This window comes from Lissotriton helveticus, chromosome 8 (assembly GCF_964261635.1).
Source record: "Lissotriton helveticus chromosome 8, aLisHel1.1, whole genome shotgun sequence".
Classification (NCBI taxonomy): domain Eukaryota; kingdom Metazoa; phylum Chordata; class Amphibia; order Caudata; family Salamandridae; genus Lissotriton; species Lissotriton helveticus.
This window is the reverse complement of record NC_136069.1, coordinates 1,693,959,599-1,693,979,567: the sequence shown is the minus strand read 5'-3', so window position 1 is coordinate 1,693,979,567 and position 19,969 is coordinate 1,693,959,599. Positions and strand designations below refer to the sequence as shown.

The window sequence follows — 19,969 nt, the reverse complement described above, 5'->3', positions numbered from 1 at the left end:
ACAGAAGGCATTTAGTAGTAGTAAAGTTAGGATTTTGTCTTAAGTTTGACTTAAGACAGACTTAAGACAGACTTAAGACAGTCTTAAGACAAACTTAAGAAAAACTTAGGACAGAGTTAAGACAGACTAAAGACAGATTTAAGACAGACTTAAGACAAAATCCTAATTTTACTACTACTAAAAGCATTTTGTGAATACCAAAAGTAGTACGTTTAGGATTTTGTCTTAAGTTAGTTCTGTGAATCAGGCCCAATATGTTTATATCTTTGTGGATATGTGCCTCTATGGACACCCATGTGTATTACTCACCTGTTATGATCTTGTTTCTTAATTTGTTGGCTTGGTAGCTGAGAGGGTGTCTTCCCTCACTTTGGGAGCTGGTACATCCTGTTCAGTTCTCGAGTATGTTGTTGTCTGCTTTACCTGTTCCTCCTTTCCTGATCATGTGTAAAGAGCTCTGATGCCCTCAAGGGTCATGTTAATGATATATACATTTTAACAATAAATACAATTAAAACAAACTCTTCCAGGTCTGGTGTGGCCTAAATAAAAGCCCAAATGTAATCAATACAATAAGGACACCAGGTGCTAAAACTCACCAGGATCACTGATCTCTCCCTGTGAACAAGGGATGCACTCAAAGCAGCAGACAGGCTGTCCTTCTCTGGGAGCCCTTCTGTATCCTGGAGGGCACTTCTCACTACAGACAGAACGTGGGATCTGCGGAAAGGGGGGAAAGACTATGTTCCTTCAATGAATCAGACCACTTAGCAGAAGTAACATCCCATGACCTTTTCCCAATTGATGGCATCATAGGCAGTGATGGCACCTGCCATTATTTTAGTTACATTGCTGACATTTATAAAAGCCTAAGGCTACGTTAAAGAACATGTATTGGGAAATGGTATGGATGTCTATTCAATGTGCAGGTACTAATGCAAACTTAACAGCACGTTATCTGAATATCAAATCGGTACCTTCTTATGAACTTTTTTGGGACTTTATCGAAAAACCATTTCATAGAAAACTATACTTTCAATTTAGGATCGGGACGCTTCCCATAAAGGCGTTTACCAGTAAATGGTCGAAAAGCATAGACGATAAATGTCCCCACTGTAAATATTTGATAGAGGATGTAGCTCATATACTGTTTGTTTGCCCTCTGTATGCTAATCCACGACGTAACTGGATAAAACCAGTGTGCCTGAACATAGGAACGCGTAGGTGCATAGAGGCACTAAGAATACTAGAATCAGATTGTACATCTTATCTGGCCATTGCTATTGCAAAATTCCTAGGCTGGTCATGGATTATACGTACTCGCACTATACAGCTGCTTGGCACAGTTTAAAGATTTTTAGTAATGATGGATTTTAACGACTTGATGTAGCTAATTTCGTAAACAACAGTACTATGTTTAATTAGTTTCTTAAATGACGTTTTTTAACTTTGTTCTAGTATTTATTGTATTGTGTAAGTTAGGATGTATAAATGCTTTTATGACTGTTGTCGAATAAAGCTTTGAAATTTGAATTTGAAAAGCCTATAATACCTGCAAAATTAGTAGACAATTGGAAATGCCTTAGGTTTGTCTTTATACAGTCTAAATCAGCATAAATAATAGCTTTTATGGTCACTGAGTTGTCTACAACAAGATTTCAACCTGTGGCTTTCAATTTGAGTTGAGTTGTCCACCTCGGAACTCTTAGTCTAAATAAAGGGGCATATTTACTAGTAAAGTGGCAAAGTATGTCTTTAAGCCAAGAAGGCTAGCGACACATCCCGTCACTTTAGAAACGCAGCGCTGCACCATCTTTACAAGAATATGGTGCAATCCTGCGTTTCTCTCTGCACTGGTGCTAAATTTAACGGCCTAGCACCAATGCAGGCACCCTGGCACCACAGTGCAAGGATAACTGGTGTAGGGGAGGATTGTTTATGTACAGGAGGCAGTCCCTTCCTGCACATAAACAATCTTTAAATGGCGTTGTGAAATGCAATTTTTTGTAAACGAGTGTTTATGTGCAGGAAAGGTCATCTTTCTGCACATAATATCAATGGGCAATTGCTGTTTCTATGTGTGCTGCATTATGCACACATAGAACAAGAACAACAAGGAGAAATTAAAAATGTCTTCGCGTTACGCTCGCTTAAGACCAGGATTTCCCTGGGTAACATTCCTATGGAACAAAAAAAACTTTAAACAGTCTACTTAAAAATCATTACTATAGAAATTAAAAGGCAACTAATCTTTAGATTGTCAGCTAGTGTTCCCAACCAGAATTTCCATAGTTCACTCCTTTGTACAGTAATCCTATTCTTGCCAGAGCTGTGCGTGGCCCTGTATGGCTTGATAAATCCAGAGTAATGTGCAAATAATTGCGTTGCATTACTCTGCCATGGGAAGGTGTTCCACGGGTGGAAAAAGGGGGTGTTCCCACACATCCACTCATGGATTGTGACGCATTCCCAGATTTACCAACAATTGCTGGTCCGTCTGGGAATGAATCAGGGTTCTACGCTTCCCCAGGGTTGGCGTAACGAGGAGAAATATCTGTATTCTACCGCACACGTAGAAAGAGGAAAAAGCCTCAGAAGTGTCCCTTCCTGCTAAAAAAACAATCTTATCTGCAACGCAGGTACCCGTGCCCCATGGCACAAGGATTTTTGTATTGGTGCTAGGCAGACAAAAGGGTACAAGCACACAGAAATGACAGGAGTATACCATATCATGTCAAATATGGCAGAGTCCTGCTCCTTCCCTTTCATGCAGCACAGCAAGGTGGCTTCTCTGCTGCGTGAAAGCTTTATAAATATGCCCCTTAGTTCATGATTCCATGCCAGTGGATGGTCCTGATCATTGCATTTTATATACAAACAGATCTCTGTAGCTTTGTGATACTTCCCAATTGCTCATGTACATTGTTGTACAGACATAGTGACATGTTATACAAAAATACATACTTGTTTTCAATATGCCCTCCTCACCTGGTTGTGGTCAGCCCATAATATGCTTGTTGTGTTGATCTGAACTTCTTTGCCTTGTTGGGAGTCGTAGCGGCCCACTTTTACCAGCCGGATGTCGTCATCGCCGAGTATCTGAACGTTGAGGATGTCGTAAGCACTAAGGGCATCGCCATTCACATCAAAATATAGTTTGGCACCATTATTAAGCGTCACATTGATTTGTCTCACATAGTGGAGAACCTAAGAGATTGGAGCATACAAATTATCTTTCACTCACTTGCATTGAAAGAGAGGTATCGATTCAGGATCATTTACAACTGATTATATAGATTTTCTGGTTGTCAATGGGGAGCTCTAGGCTGGTATTGATACAGCATGCACCTGTAGATTATTTCTGTGTTTGCATTGTTTCCGATTGGATGAGTTATACTTCCACTGCAAACGCGCCATTCCTCAATCCACTTCACCAGGTCTTGGAAATATTACTGGCAAAGTCACACCCCTTGGGGCAGGCCCGTAGCCAGGAATATTTGTTTGGGGGGATTTGGCCCCAAGCAATGACAACAACATAAGTGTGGTTCAGTGTGTTGGAAAACAAACTTTATCATTGAATTCTTTAAAAAATGTTTACATTTTGGTAAGATTATAAAGACTGCTGGAATCAGGACATGCAGTGAGAGTGGGTGTATACATTTTGGGGTAGTGTGGGAAGGGAACACAGAAGGTTTTTGGTTTGGTTAGTTGAACACAAGGACCTTATCTTTATTAACCATCACAGAAACAATAGGTTGCCAAGCACTCCCTTGCCAAATCACACAACCGGTTTACAAATGCATTCCAAATCAATATTTTGAAGGGGCGGGTACAGCATCAGTATTAATTTGCATTGCAAAATGCTATGTAATAATTGTTTGCAACCATATTTTGGGTCGTAAATCATTCTTAGGTTCCCAACTCCTAAAACGTGGTTGTAACCCATTCACAAAAGTAACTTCGTCATTTAAAGACATTTTCCCTGTTGTGAATGTAAAACAAAAGTTTGGAGTGGGAAGTGGTCTAGTGGAACTTTTAAAATGATATTTTAAATGCAACACTGTTTCTTTCAAGACAAAAGGCCTGCATTTAAAATAAAAAAAATATTGAAAATGAGAGCACAGACATGGGCATTTGCTGACAGCAGATCAGTATTGCTCTAATGACCGTCCACTGTAGTAAGTCACAATTTGCCACCTATTTCATAAAGAGTAATGGAGTAGGTCTGATTGTGCCTCACTCCAAACCCTTATTGTGCTAAACGAACTACTAGTACGTAGGTCGGTTCACCAAAAAATGTGGCTGCCACAAAAACATATTTTGTAAATTGTGTACATCTGGCCATCAGTTTCTGTCATGAATTACTAATAATAATTGCATAGTAATGTCCTTTGAAGAAGGTTGTACACATAAAATGTTTCTATTATTTTCACCCTTCCTTTTGCAAGTGGTTCACAGAGACTGGGAAACTGTTCTTCCTCCCTTAGAGCTTAATACAACATAAGAAAGAACAACAGCACTGTTGTTCCTTGGGGTCCCTCTTCTTGGGGGTAAAATAGGTATATATCCAGCAGCAAAAAACAAATTGGTCTGATGCAATGGCCTAATGTCTGCAGCTCAGAGAGGAGGTGGTCAGCACTGCCAACCGGCACCAAAATGCAGGGCTGACTTCATTCAGTTGTGTCTTTTTAGCCAACACTTTTTGGGTATTCTAGGATTTGCAGACTCATTTTTCAAATAATGTATGAGTTGTTTCATATTGTAAAGTGTTGTTGGATATAAAATGGTTTGGCAGAAGATGACAACAGTGACAGTTGACAGGTATTTGTGAGTAACTGTGAAAACGATAGACTAACTTTGTTCTAATTAGACAACTTCTATCCATGTGATGAACTAATCTCAAAGAGGCCTCAGGCTTTACTTTTGACTTGTCTACTCTTGGTGTGAATGGTCTTAAGTACCACACCTATGTATGAAATAGAAAGAAAGTTTAAAGGCATCTACTATACTTTAAGTTCAAAATGTTTCCTATTCTGCTTTGTGTTGTTTTTTGGCCCATGTGTCTAGCATTGTGTTGACATTATTGGGCTACATTCACACCCTGCAGCCCCTTGCTTCCTCCATGCCTTAAGCTAACTACCTCCACCTCAAGGGCTGGTCTCTTAATGTCCCTATTGACTTGGAGGTACAGTAGTTGAGCCTGCTGCAGATCAGCCCCTCCTTCCTCCCCCTCCTTTTAAAGGTTGCTCAGCTCACTTATTTTATCTCTCCCATCAACATGTCCCTCTCGGGCATCCAAATAAAAGGAAGAAGGATACAAGTGTCTGTCTGTGGTGTATTCCCTGTTTGTGCCGGATAGACGCGAGGGCTTGAGCCATAGTTTGGTTCCCTTCCATCTCTGTTCTCTTATTCTCCAATTCCCTACCCAATCCACCCTGGGTGAACTCCATACACTACTGTTTTGTTGGTTGATGTCACACATGGACAGACTCCTTTGTAGTTTAATAATCCCTCCAATGGAATACTCCTTTGTTTTTCTTGAGTGAACATTATACATCACTTGTTTGATGTTTCAACAGCACCTCCCATTAGATGTTCTTCTGTCTCTCCCTGATGCTTCTAGAGAGACTTTGCATAATAAGTTGAAAAACCAATCTCTGTATAAAAGACCATGCCTCAATTTTTTATACCCGTTAAGTTGGAATGCATCTATTCATATATAATAAAGAAACAACATAGCTGCTCGACTATAATAAGTTATTACAGTTGAGTTTAGACGTTAGAATGCCTGCTGCCTGCAGCCAGGAATAAAGGCCATTTAACCAATGAAAATGGTTGTTTTCTATTCCTCTTGACAAATGTTTCTAAAAAGAAAAGGTGAACAGCAATAAAGAGACATTCATGCAAAGGTGTTTATTGTTTTCCACACTGTTGGTCATTGCAAGGAAGTTAGAATGTCCACAAGTTTCCACACAGTCTGATCCACAACCATTTTACTCTGACTTGCATCAAACTTATTCTATTATGTTTTTGAAAAAATTAGTATGTGCATTTGGTGTGCTTAATTTTGCACTACAGATTCTGGTTTTATACTTCTTATCTGTAATGAACATAAAAGAGCAAGTCACCAAAGGCAAGATAACCAAACATTTTGTGCTGCTTTTGTGTCACAAAAGTGACGCAAACCTGTGCAATATTTTTTTATTAACTTTCCAGCTCAAAAATTAAGTTCCCTTTAGGAAACACAAAGAAGCCCTTAGCTGTGAATTACTCTGCAAAGGGGGGTGTTGCTAGGGTTTCAGGAGTTAAAAAGTAGAAATACTTGTATTTCTCCTAACTGTCCCACTTTGCATGTGTGCTTCACTGTAAAGGGAGCATTGCATGGGTTGTATATGTTCATTCTTATGCAACCACCCATGTTTTTTTAATGTAACACCCCATCTACTAACAATAGTAGGCTGGGTTTTGGGACAAAAATAATGCCACTATGAAATAGGTGTTAAAATAGAGAAAATATTTTGTTTCTCCTAACGTTTCCCACTTTGCACGTGTGCTGCACTACACAGCAGTGGGAGCATTTTAAAGTTAGTCTAAGCATAGTAGTTTTTACTGGTACTGGAAAGGTGCCCTTCCAGTACAAAACATATGCAAGACTCCTCCAGACACCCTTGCACAATGGTGCAACTGTGTGTGCACGGCGCTCTTCTGGCTGATGGTGCGTTGGTGCTAGGGAGAGGGGAGGAGAGTCCCATATATCTGTAGATACAGCACTTTTCTCCTTTCTCCTTGTCACGCGACACAGGGCAGCAACTTTAGTTGCTGTGTTGTATTATCTGGGCTCAAGGTTTTAAGATGTTTGAAGGAAAGGGGATGTTATACTTGTCCTTTAGCTTTGCTGCTCCTCTATATGGAGTCCTTGGTGACTTGCAATATCCTTATAATGTACGGCTGGGGAACTTTATTCCATTTATAATACTAATTGGTGATTTAACAACATCTCCACATACGTTGGTGAGTGCTGTATACCCTAAAAAAAACAAAAAGCAGATTTTTATGTAGCGTGAACTTGACCCTTACCGAATCGGGTATCAGAGCACTTACATAGCACCAGTTACGTTAGGACACACATACATTTTTGTCAGATTAAGTGATTTGGCCAGAACCACAGAAAGTTTGGCGTCGTTACAGAGACTCGAACCCAGATCCCCAGGTCCGAGGTCGAGCGCCCTAGCCGTTAGGCCAACTCCTCTCCCCTCCCTACTGTACCCTTGTGATGCACATCAACAGTGGATTCCATCTATAGTGCATGTAGGTGCGGCTGAGTCTCTCTCAAACCTTCTGTAACACTTATGTGCAGCTACACTCCATGTAACATGTGCCCACCATGTCATCATATTTTCATTTATTTTCTTAATATTCATTAACTTATGCAACTTTAAATCTCACAAACTCAAGCATACGGTATTGGAATGCTTTACATGAGCAATTAAAACATGGTCACATTTATGTATTTATTTTAGGCCCAGAGAGTTTGAGTGATTTGCACAGAATCACTAGATGTTGAGCCTCTCCTATCACACCTCACACTCTTCACCTAACATGTCCAATAAAGGTCACACCACAGAACCACCCTTTTGAACGTGCAGCAAGCAGTTGATACAAATTGCTTGCTTCAATATCCTTGTCACAGGTCTGAAGCAGTATATAAATAATGAAACCAAATCACCCAGCAATGTGATTAAGGCCTTGCGAGGGACAGACTCAGTGCTTTCTGAAAAACATTACAATTCAATCCAATTGTTTTCCAAAGTCCAATCAGCATTTTATGAATTTTAATATTGTGGCCCAAACCCTGGTTGTTTTTTATGCTTTCAATGTTTTTAGTGTAGCCCTGCATTGTGTTTGTAATTCTAATCTGCAGTTCATACATTCCTGAAAGTGATTCCCAGGCATGCCTGGATTTTGAATTTCCAGCTACAATACCAGTATGATCTTCTTTCTCTTACACTAGTAGAGATTGCATGTATTATACTTGTTAATTGTACAGTTCCCAGCCACTTACTAAAAGGCAAATCATGAAGGTATGAAATTGGAGTGTTTAAGTGGAAGAGGAAAGCTGATTTGTTCATCATCATAAGAAGAATACTAAACTTTTTAAAAAAATAAATTTTTAGCTTATACTCCAAATGAGAAAAATGCATGGATGTTACTGAGTATTTTTTTAAAAACTTCCTCATCGGCCCACTGCCAAGAACATTTGGGGGGGGGGGCATTCATCACGATGGGGGTGCTGGGCCCTGCTACCCCCGTGCCTACAGCCCTACTTTGGGATCAACCACTAACTTGCCAAGAAACAGAATCAGAGGGAGAAGGCAGCATGCAGCAGCAGCTTTCAAAAGAAACCTGAATGGGAGTGAAATTGCCCGGCTTCCTGACACTGACTGCTGGCCAGTAAGGTCAAGTCCTGTGAGTTAGCATGGGTGCCATGAGCCCTAATTGAAGCTGGTAACTTGGCCTCCCTGGCCCGTTGTTTGGGTTGGAAAAGCAGTGGTCTTTGGAGTGAAGTTGACTTCTCAGTCCTCTGAGCCCCAGTGCCACTTTATCTGCTGCACCATAGAGATATCTATGCTCTTGTGGTTGCCAGACTAACCCTGCTGTGCTCTGTAGTGGAACTGACTGCACCAGGTTCTGTTTTCAGCATTTGCCTCCCTCTGCCTCTCCCTAGTGATGCTGGAGAGAGTTGAAGTGTGTATGCCTCTTGTTCCTCCCTTGCCCTTAAGCAGCAGTTACATGAATGCTGTGATGATAGGGTGGGATCTGACAGTTCCCAATCCTTTTCAGACTCTTAGTCCTTGCAGGAAAGTGGGTAAGAAAGATGTGAGCCCATCACAGGTTACATGTATGCAAACTTCCATTTAATGGGAACCAGGTGGCATATATACTAAACGTTGATGAAACAAAGGACAGCAAGCAAAGCTGCTGTGCTGCTTCGTGTGGATGGGAGAGAGCCAAAGTGATTTGGGCCTCATTTACAAAGAATTGGCCGCACCACAGGTCATTTCGCTGCGCTGCCCTAAGCCAATGTGAAAGGGCAGGAATGAACCATATTAAAAGAGATATAGTGCATTCCTGTCCTTTCATTCAGCGCCGGTGCACAATTTGCAGCAGTGCGCCAAAGCAGGCACCCTTTCACCATGGTGCACAGGTGTCTGTGTTGTTGGTATGATTGTTTTTCTGCAAGAAGGGGCATCTTTCTGCACAAAAAAATCACAATAGGTGTTTTCCTCATTCTTTGTGTGCTGTAGAATGCAGCACATGTGGAAAGAGGAGAGAACAAGGAGAAATGTAAACAGTTCTCATCGTTACGCCTGCTCTGGGTAGGTGTACCTTTTTGGCGCTGCCTCATGTTTAGATGATGTTGTAAATTTGTGACAGCATCAAAATCCATGGGTGTTGAGTAGGAAAACCCACAGCAAAGCCCATGGAACACCTCCTTGACGTACAGTAAGGCCTGGCAGTGCGTTGAAAATTAGGACCTTTATATTTACAAAGATATGAAGCATCTCTGCTCTCTCCTTTCACTGGCACACTGGCGCACCTAGGGCCAACTGGCACACGTGCACCCTAATGCAAGGGTGCCTGCATTACAGGCAAGAATATTTTGTACCAGAGGTACCCCTTCCTGCACAAAAACAATCCTTAGAGACATGTTCCTCTTTCTATGTATGCGGCTGAATGCATAAAACATGGAAAGAGAGAATAATAAGGAGAAAAATATATAATTCTCCTTGTTACACTCATGGTGGAAGGCATAGTGTTTCGACGCACTCCCAGTTCTTATATTCTTCAATATTCTGGAAGCCTTTGTGTTGTCTTTGCATCATGCAACGACAACATAAAGGTAGAATAAATCTGGGCCTAAGTACCCTATTGTGACTCCTGAATCTCCCAGGGTAGAAAAGGAGTGCATTCCAAGGCCAACTTAGGGAAGGCAGTGTGTGCTAGTACCCCAAATAGCTGGTATGCAACAAAGAACACTCAATAAATCATTGCCCAGTCGATGATTTTTTGTTATAAAAAAGGAAAAGTATATTATTATACACACAATACTCAATACTGCACATTACTTTACAAATACGTACAAAAATGCAGATGATAATACCCACGATGAAGCCCACAAAATATGCATAACGAGCCCTGACCCTTTAATCATAAACTCCCACCACCTATTCTATATACAATATAATGGGGCTTCATCATCTGAAAGGCATGCCTATGGGCTATGTTAGGTCTCGCCCCACTTCAAGCATAAGTGAACAGTCACTGAAAATCCCCTCATTTGCATGCCTATGACATCAATGGGGAGCAAGCACTCTGAAGACAGGGACCTCCTGAAGTCCCATTCTGTGTAGCAGATCTGTCATCAGCCCCTCCTTGGATGCTTAAGCAATTGTTTTTATATTAATAATAATCCACATTTGTAAAGGGCGAACAATCACCCGTTAGGGTCTCTAGGTGCTGGGGGCCGTTGGGAAGATTAAGCAAGCTATTACCCAGAGTCACATGGTGCTGGACTAATCTGCCTCCGGCGCCGGGGATCGAACCATGATCCCCAGATTCCAGCGTCAGACGCACTGGCCGCGGCGCCACACCTCTCCCAATTTTGTATTTCTGAATTTTAGACCAATTATGTATTCATGGCCTGCAAAGATTGACACAGATTTTTCTAGGGCCTCATTTATGGCATTTTGGTGTAGGGCAGCAAGGCAATCTGCTGTGCTGCCCTATGCCAAAGTGAAAGGGCAGAAATGCACAGTATTTAAGCAACACAGTGCATTCCTGTCCTTTCTACCTGAACTAGTGCCACTTTGACAGCCTAGCACTACTGTAGGCTCCCTTGAGTGTGGGTGCAAGGCTGCCTCCATTGCAGACAGGATTGTTTTTGAGCAAGTTGAAGCATGCTGAAGAATGCAGCACACATGGAAAAAGGAGAAAAGAAGTAGAAATACAGACACTTTTCCTCGTTTCATCTCACCTCGTGAGGTATAGGGATTTGGGGGTTCCCCAGGTTACATCACTTTGTAAATCTAGAGCAGTGTCGAATTCCATAGGTTTTGCATGGGAAACCCCACTGCAACACCCATAGAACTCCTCCCGGGCTCAAAGTAAGGCAATGCAGCAATGTATGCAGTGTTGCCTTTCTCATGAGTTATGAGGCCACTCAAAGCCAAGCATGGTGGCTTTGCATGGCTCCATAAATCTTTATGAGAGCCTTACGTCACACATGTACTACTTTACATGCTGCAAAAGTGATACATGGCTCTCATAAATAGGAACAATAGTGTTTTGCCCCCACACTGACTCTCTGAATCGTAAAAGAGGCATCTTCAGAATCCACATGGACTATAATGCTGTGTGTTGTCACATATATTAGATTGAACGAGACACACTGTTTTACATGCTTCACCTAATCTGCATGCCACTGGATGCAAGCTTCCTGGAGTCTGGGGCAGGAGGTGGGCGGTATAGTGCCAGGAGAAATTGTAACAATGTAGAAGTAAAACTCTTGACAGTATCCAGCGAGCCCCAACCTCGAGCTTTTGTTGTTTCTACAAAACTAAACAAAAGAGTGAAAGAGCTCTTCTCCTTGTGTTACTTTTTAACCCCAGAAGCCAATGGCCTAAAGAGCAGTTCCAGTGGAATCTAGTGGCAGGTCTGGGGTCTCAGCTATAACCCCTGACAACCCCTAAGTGACATCTACGCAGTACCAGAATTTTGGTGATCAGTGGTGCATGACCACTGGATGATATCTGGGGTAAAATTATAAAAAAGAATCATTATATTTTAGCAGCCAGTACAATGGTTTCTGGTAGAAAGATTGCCAAGCATTCAGAAATTGAGAGAATCCACTTAAAACATTTGAGAAATGTCCTTTTTATTCTCAGGGAAAGCCCTAAATACAGCCCAAGTTTACATGATGACAACAATTCTCCAAAGATCAACTCTGCATTTAGGTTGTTATTACAGAGAGCTATTAATGGAGCTCAGTTTTTGGCCCAATTTTCAGGATAAAAAGTCATTTGTTATTTTTGGGATGGCTGTGGATATTGGACAGTCACGGTTAGCAATATGTGTTGAAACACATGTGCATCATATGGTAGCACAACATAGCAAGAGGGCCTCACTCCAGTGCTTAATTAGTAAAAAATGTAAGTGCCAGGGCCCTTCTCAGGACGCCTCTGCAACCTACACCTCCATTTCCCCGGCTAGCTCTGCCAGTGACAGTATCAACACAACTGCATTCCTACAAGTGTGACAAATCAGCCTACTTTAGGCCATCCAAACCTATAATAATTGCAAAAGTGGCAGATGATGTTTTATTTTAATGTATATAGATTTATTTATTTATTTATTTTTTAGTCCTCATAAGCCTCTTTAGTGGAGAGAAAAAACAATGACGATCTTCCACTTGCACATCTAGATGGGCCCCTAGATGCCTCTGCCCTCTTATGCTTTTCAGCAGTACAGGTAGGTATAGGTAGGGTAGGGGGGCAAGCTTTTTGCTTGCCCTTGGTCTCTGGCTCCCTCCTCCCTCATATGCATTTGTCTGCTTTCTCCCTCTCACTTTCCAACCAGCAGAATATGTAGATTTATTACACCCTGTTGGTGTGATTATCTCAAAATTGAACATACAGCACCCCCATGTGGTGGACTGCCACTAGAGCCGGGGCTGACAATTGCCTGCGAGTACTGAGCATCAGAAACCACCTGTTTAAATTAAGTACTGCCACACTCATGATAATGGGAAGACACACAGTGATACAGATGTCTTACAATTGTCAAATATGAGGATTCATAGGTAATATCTCTGGTGAAATAGCACATGGCAAAGTAGTAGCCAAAAGAATCTGAATAGACTTCATATTTTTTACCGCTCTGTGCCTATCCCAAAGTTAAGTTGTTAAATAGAGGTAGGTATTTCTACCTTAGAGGGACATAAATGTGAGATCCTGGGGCTCATCAATGGCATCCTAAATAGCACCCCAAATTGCATCCTCAATTATACCCATCATAATAAACAAATTGATTTTGACTTGATAAAGACTGAGGGTTGATTTTTTGTTTCATTAAGGAATAGAAGAAAAGGAAATTTGTCTGAATGGGAAAATATGTATTTCCTGGATTTCATCAATGGCCTTTCTGAAACATTAGCTAATAAGCTAAAACTGAAATAAAGCTCGGCCTTAGCCAAGTTCACCATACAAGTGGAGAGTGACTATGTGTCATATTTTGTTGTGTTATATTTGGGTATCACTCTTTTACCTGCCAAGGTTGAATGTTATTGACATCAGCACACTCTCCATTGAAGAAGAGTCCTTGTCCAGGTTTACATTTCATCAATGAATCCAAAGCGTGAGCTAATGCATAAACTGCAAGGTAGGTGTGATAGGTGGAGCCAAGATCATCCAGCTCAAACAGATGTGCTACCATTTTATGTAAAGTCAGGTTCTCAGAGCATGGTAAAGGTCTTCCATCTTTCTCTGTGTTAGTCGTTACCTGGGTAACATTAGTGTCAGGCCACTTACAGTTGAAAGCCTTCTCCCAAAAGAGTTTAATAAATGTATCACTGGGATCTCGTAAGGGATGAAGATGAGTAAGAAACTCCTCAAAGCCTGGCATATTTGTGAAGTGGAGGACTATCGCCAGGGATCCATTAAATAATGGCCAGGTCTGCCTCGGGAAGAGTCCAAGAGTCACTGTGAACGAAGCAGAGAAGGCAAAGACTTTGTCGGTCACATTCTGTGAGTAGAAGGCCTCCATCAGCATCTTTACATGGACTTCAGGGCTGTGGAGAATGATCACTTTCACACCATGCCTTTGGGAAACTTTAACAATGCTGAGTATCTTCGCTCTAGGATAGCTCAGGTGGACCTTTTCCATAAAAGCCACACATCCCCCATTTCTCTCAATCACCCTCTTCATGGATTGTCCTCCCACCATTCCCACTTCATCATCAGAGATGATCATCCCAATCCACGTCCAGCCAAAGTATCCCATTAGCCATGCCAGAGCTGTGTTCTGGAAGGTACTGCTTGGCACAGTGCGCAGAAAAGATGGAAATTGGAGCTTGTCACTTAGAGTCGAGAGCGTCGATCCATAGCTGATCTGTAGGGAGAGATCTTATTCCACACATACAATTTCTAACAGTTTGTCAGAAGCCATATACCATACAGGTCACATACATAAGCCCTCAGTCCTGCCATCCCAGTTCTGCAGGATTTCTGAAATTATAGTTGCCTCCTTACTTCCCTTGCAAGCAAGAGAAGCAAGAGACAAAGGCATGTTCAGTGTTGGATATGTGCACAGACTTAATCATACAGATTATTTCTTCCTGTGTGACAAATTCTATTTTGCTGTATTGGTGATTGTTTTGACTGTTTAATAAATATGGATATATTTGGAAAAGGTTCCCAGTCTTGATATACATTCTAACCTCTTTGTGAATTGATTGCACCAATTATAATTTTAGCTCCAGGAAATGAACACAAATGGTGGATAGGCTGTGTTACACAATTTATTCCTGGAAGGGACCAGAGGTCAAGTGAGGGTATTTTAGGAGAATTAATTTCTACCATCGACAAATGTCGTCTGACTAGTTCACAGCTACAGAAGGTTGTAATGGATAGGGCAAAGATACTCAGACCTAATAAAGACAGAAAGACTAACAGTTCATTTTTTGATAGCATTAGAGGTCGAAAATAAATCCACAAAGGTTAAATTAAAAACTGTACCACAAGGCAGAGAAGGTTGAATTGAGTTGTAGTAGGGCGGTGTAGGAAGTATACCTTTTCTGAGTAATCACCCTTTTACTGTTCCTTATATTTTTTCTGGCTTTAGAACTCTGTGCACTTTACTCCTACTAAACAGTCAAAAAGTTGCTGTGTTCCCCCTGAAAATGTGGTTAAAGGTATCTACTTCTAATAGGCATATTTAACTTGCCTATAACTTTCTAGTATATAGTACAAAGTGTACCCTGGGCCAGGAGCATCTATTGTGCCATCCGCTGCAGTGGGAGTGCAAAAATATTGTGCCTTATTTTAAAAGTGCACAACATGCACTGCGACCTGTCAAAATAAATCCTTCTGACTAGTAAAAACCTTGGGCCTGATTCACAAATGTAAACTGAAACTTTTGTTTAAGTTTCCGATTGTTTGCTAGCCACAGAGGGATATATAGCAGTATCTTTATAACTGTGGAGTCTCCGCACATAAAAAGACAACGTTTAATTAGGCCCATTTGTTTTAAATATTAAGATGTCATCCTATTTAGTCCTTGTGGTCCAAAAGGCCGGGAGCATGGTGTTTACAAGTAGGACATGTAGAATTGTTAATGTTAACATGTCCACACAGTGACTAGCACCTGAAAGCTCTTTTTCACTGTAGCAGGCTTAGAGTCCTATGCAGAAAACCAGAGTACAGATTAAAATCCCAAATCTATAACTTGGAAATGGGACCAGCTATTTTCATAGTTATTCAAAATCTAATTTGATGGTGAAGTCAGATTTATGAATAAATATTAAGGGAAAGTAGCTTCTAGAAAGTTACCTTTTCCAGTCAGATGCATTTGCTCTCCTGCTTCTCCCAACCAGTAATTAGCCTTAAATATGAGTGAAATTCCTCCTAGGAGCAATCAATAGGCAGACCTGAATGGACTGAGATGATTCAGCTGAATATGCAGGTTAGGGCTGTGGGCCTTTTTGAAGCTACAGTGGCAAATCCTGCTTGAGTGTTAATCCTGCTTGATAGGTCTGCTGGATTTACATATAACACTCAGTGCACACTTGAAAGTGGTGAGACCAGAATGCCAATATAATTCTTGTGGATCCATGGTCTGGAGGCTGAAGGACTCTGCTTTTGTTCTACGAGGCTTCAGTCTCTGGGTGTGCATATAACCCTTGTGGTACACTTGATAGGTGAATCAACAGAATGCCAAGACAATTCTTGTGGATCCACAGTCTGGATGCTGAAGGACTCTGTTATTGACCTACGTCTGTCTATGGGTTGTTGTGGGTGCAGTGTTTGCCTCAAAATGGACCTTAGAGTAGGATTACCATAGTACACTTCCCACACACATGCCCAACTTTCAAAGCCCATGTTTAGTCTGGCTGAAGACATTCACTATCTTAAAAATGCTTAAAGTGGCTTGGGTTGGGTGGGCCTAGAAGTCAATCCCACTTACTAGCTCATGCCAGGCATAAATATGGCATCTCTGGGCACCCACGTCAGAAGACTCCTAGTGCTGTGGAAGATCAGAGGAGTACCGGACCTGCTATTTGTGATCTGAAAAGAGTCCTGAAAGGACTAGGTCTGCTCACTCTTGTATCAAAGACAAAGAAGTGGACTCCAAAAGTCATAAATAAGGCTGATCTCCTTTTAAAACTAGAGGGATGCAATACTCTTCAATAAGCACTTCCCAACAACTGCCTAGCTTTGGACTAGATCCTGCTGTCTAACCTCTGCCTAACATCTTGTGAGTCTTTGAAGACTCCTGGCATGTCATATAAGGGCTTTAGAAATGTACTCCTAGTTATTTGGACCTTAAAGGATTTGCCAGAAGGTAAAATGTTTGACCAGGATGAACCTAGTTGTTGTATCTGACCCATGATCCACCTCAATTTGCACCTTTGTTCTAGTCTAACGTGACCATTGACTAACAATATTGGTTTGTGCTTTTTATACCTAAATCTTTAAAACTTCAGACATCTGGTTGCCTAATTGGATTGTTGAACAATTAAGTGTGCCTTCAGAGGATTTATTAAAGTACTCAGTTATACTATTCTCAATCACAGTTAAGTGCAAGGTTTGTTATTTGCTTGCTAATTACTTTCTTTTGACAATCTATTTTCTAACAGCGCAATTTTCATACTGTTTAGCTAATCACATAGAAATATATATATCTAGAGAGAATATATATCGCAAAGCAAGAAACAGCAAAAAACACGGGTGTGTATAAAAATAATGAATTGTATCTTTGGATTTCATAAAGGGTACTCATATGAAACAATTGCAATGAAACAAGAAGGAAACACTCTATTATTTCAACCTTCACTGTTACAATTGTATACACTTTTTCACAATCACAATCGAAAAATTTTAGGAAAGAAGTGTACAAGTCGACGTTTCGGTCTCTAAGCTTTCGTCACTGAGACCATCTTCCGGACTAAAGTGTTTAAAGTGGTTGACCCCTGAGTTCTGTTGTGAAAGAAATTCAATAGATTTGTAGATAATGGGCGTATTCACTTTGGCGATAATGTTGGACCCTGAGTGAGTAAATGTTGACCTTTCAGAAGCACGAACATACGGAAAACAGCGTGTACGCTCTGATTATTTTAAAATTCAATCTGATTAAGCGTCTTTATTTGTTGCCAGGAAAATATACAGACGTACCAGCTTGTCAATCTGTAGTCTCCTTTGTAAGTAGAGGCTGGGGAACACTCGTTAGCGCATCAATGCGCTAACAAGTGTTCTCCAGTCTCTTTGCATGTCAGCGATATTTATCGCTAATGATATGCAAAGTAGACGTTCCCGACCAACAGACTTGGTAAACAGCCGCTAACAGTCCTATCGCCTATTAGCAAGGAGGCCCTGGCCGTGGTTAGCTACGTGAAAAGTTGTTTTAACCTGGGTCATCGCCGGTTTTTTAACACCAGCTATTTTCCTGACTTGACCATTCCTGACATGGGGGATGGTTTATGCTGCCCTTCCCTCCCGCTATCGCTGGAATATATATCGCCAGATCGCTAATTGTTGCTTATACAGCGTTAGTGTGGTGATATATTCAAGTGATAGCTGGAGATAAAAAAATTCGCGCTAATCACGCTCTGCGATATTTATCGCAGTTTGTTGCTAATATGGCCCATAAGTCTGGTGACTCAGATAAAGCTGCCTCTAAGACAGACCTACACATTTGACACTTCTACAGACGTATTCACAGAACTAACCCTCCTGAGACAACAGGTTACATGGCAATTCCGGGTTCCAGCTCTTTAGTTAAATGCACACCATGCACAGCCAGTGGTTTCCTCTGAGCACACAGAACACTTCAAAAGCCACAGATCACATGGGATAAATATCCAACACTAGGGAAATAACATTTCTCACTGAGCTGAAATATGGCCATGTGAGTATTAATGTTCTTTTTACATGAAGAAAAAGACGACAGCATTTCACTTTCTGACGAGCCCATTAAATACGATCAGCCCAGATTTTGCCCCAGTGCAAATATTAAGAATATAGTATAATGGCATGGGTGTAAATCGAAGATTCTTCACTGTGACTTAATGTTTGTGAAGCCTGCCCAGATGTTTCCCGCCATCACTGTGTTGTCATAGTAACCGGTACAATTCACTCAAACTTTATCAAATATATCTATTTTTGCTGCTGGGTAATTCTCAAGGTCATTTAAACACCAACTCATTCATACATTGGGTTCTCCAGCAGTCATTTTATTTCTTGCTCCTGCCATGCATGTTGCTTACCTGAGGGAAATGGAACAGTCCTGAGATTCTGCCCAGTGGAACAGACGTGGAGGACAGTATTTCTCCCACAAGCCCTAGCGGCATTGAGTGGGGGCTGCAGTGGTACCCCGGCACTTGCTGCTGCTTCCCAGTCAGCACCTCCAGAAGCCCCTGGATGGCCCTGGTCTGGAAGGTGCAGGAGTCGAAGATCTGGAAGCCAAGTGTAATGTTTGGTAGCAGGTCAGGGGAACGATTAATTTCCTGAGTGGCGAAGACCATGGCCAGTACATCCCGATAAAACCTAATATGGAACCTGCAGGGTAAAAGCAGGATATGTTGAATGTATTCGCTTTAGGGGCATAGCTTTCAATGGTGCAGTGGGTGCAGTCACACCTGGGCCCAGAGGGATAAGGGGCCTGATTAATGCTATTTTTACTATCTAAACAGTAGTCTGGGTGACATTTCACTTGCTTGCTCTAAGGCCTGTGGCACCCTTGCTTCTCCACCCAATGCTACATGAACGGAGGTAACCTCACACAGCCCAGCCGAGTGCCACACATCATGGGTCAGACTAAAACACATTAGTCATTGCCGCATTGCCACACTGGAACATTTTATTACACAATTTGGAGCATTGCTCTGTGTTCAGCAGCAGTTCCCTTTGTGCCACAAGTGTGAAAACTGGGAAAGGCTCAGCATTTACCTGCTACCAGTGTCTGTCCCCAAGGGCAGTGATAAGTGGTCAAGGAAAGCAAAAGACAAAAAAATTGATGGACAGAATGCAGAACAAATCAAAACATTCACTCCCAGTCAAGAGATCTGGGTTAAATCCATCATTCTTTTGCTCACCATGCCACCCCTGCTTGGACCTGGCCATTTGCAAAACAGTCTTGACCCTGTGCCTCATGGGAACAGTCCAGCCTGAACTGCCAAGCCCGGTCCTCCCTGGAGTCAAGGAAATGCATTGTTCCACCAGTGAGCAGCACTCCGTCAGTGCAAGCACATTTGAACACAAGGTGGCCCTTATTCTAGTGCTTCATATGGCACCAAGTGCTATAATTTCTCGTGTGTGTGCTTACAAGGATTTTCTGCCTGGTTTGTACCGAATTTGTATCTCACATGGTGTTACACATAAGTCATGGAATGTCACACTTAAGTGCATTTAAAACATGGCACTGTCAGACATAAGCAATCTCAAGCACAGGACAACATATTCCAGTAAGGAAGTCATTCAGATGTTGGCACCAGTAAATGGCAAAAAAGGAGTTTGTGTCTGTTGCTAATGCCACAGAAATTGCATGTGGAGGGCCACGTTGTTTACATATTGCCTCTTAAGTTAAGCCTGACTGTTCTGTGCCAAGCTACCAGAAGGGGACCACAGCATAATGTAGGGTGTGTTTTGGCTTACCCTGACTAGGATTATGGTCCCTACATGTACAGGGTGCATACCTT

At 41.6% G+C, this 19,969-nt stretch overlaps 1 protein-coding gene across 1 annotated transcript in view; it reads right to left on the bottom strand.

The window, feature by feature from the left end:
• The window catches only part of LOC144774123 (vomeronasal type-2 receptor 26-like), a 90,414-nt gene that overhangs the window by 10,976 nt on the left and 59,469 nt on the right, over positions 1-19,969 (bottom strand). Inside the window, exons 3-6 of the mRNA XM_078659147.1 lie at positions 18,539-18,830; positions 13,324-14,166; positions 2,989-3,207; positions 609-720 (exon numbers count right to left, since the gene is read on the bottom strand). Coding sequence (XP_078515273.1) covers positions 609-720; positions 2,989-3,207; positions 13,324-14,166; positions 18,539-18,830 — 1,466 coding nt within the window. The remainder of the gene's footprint in view (positions 1-608; positions 721-2,988; positions 3,208-13,323; positions 14,167-18,538; positions 18,831-19,969) is intronic.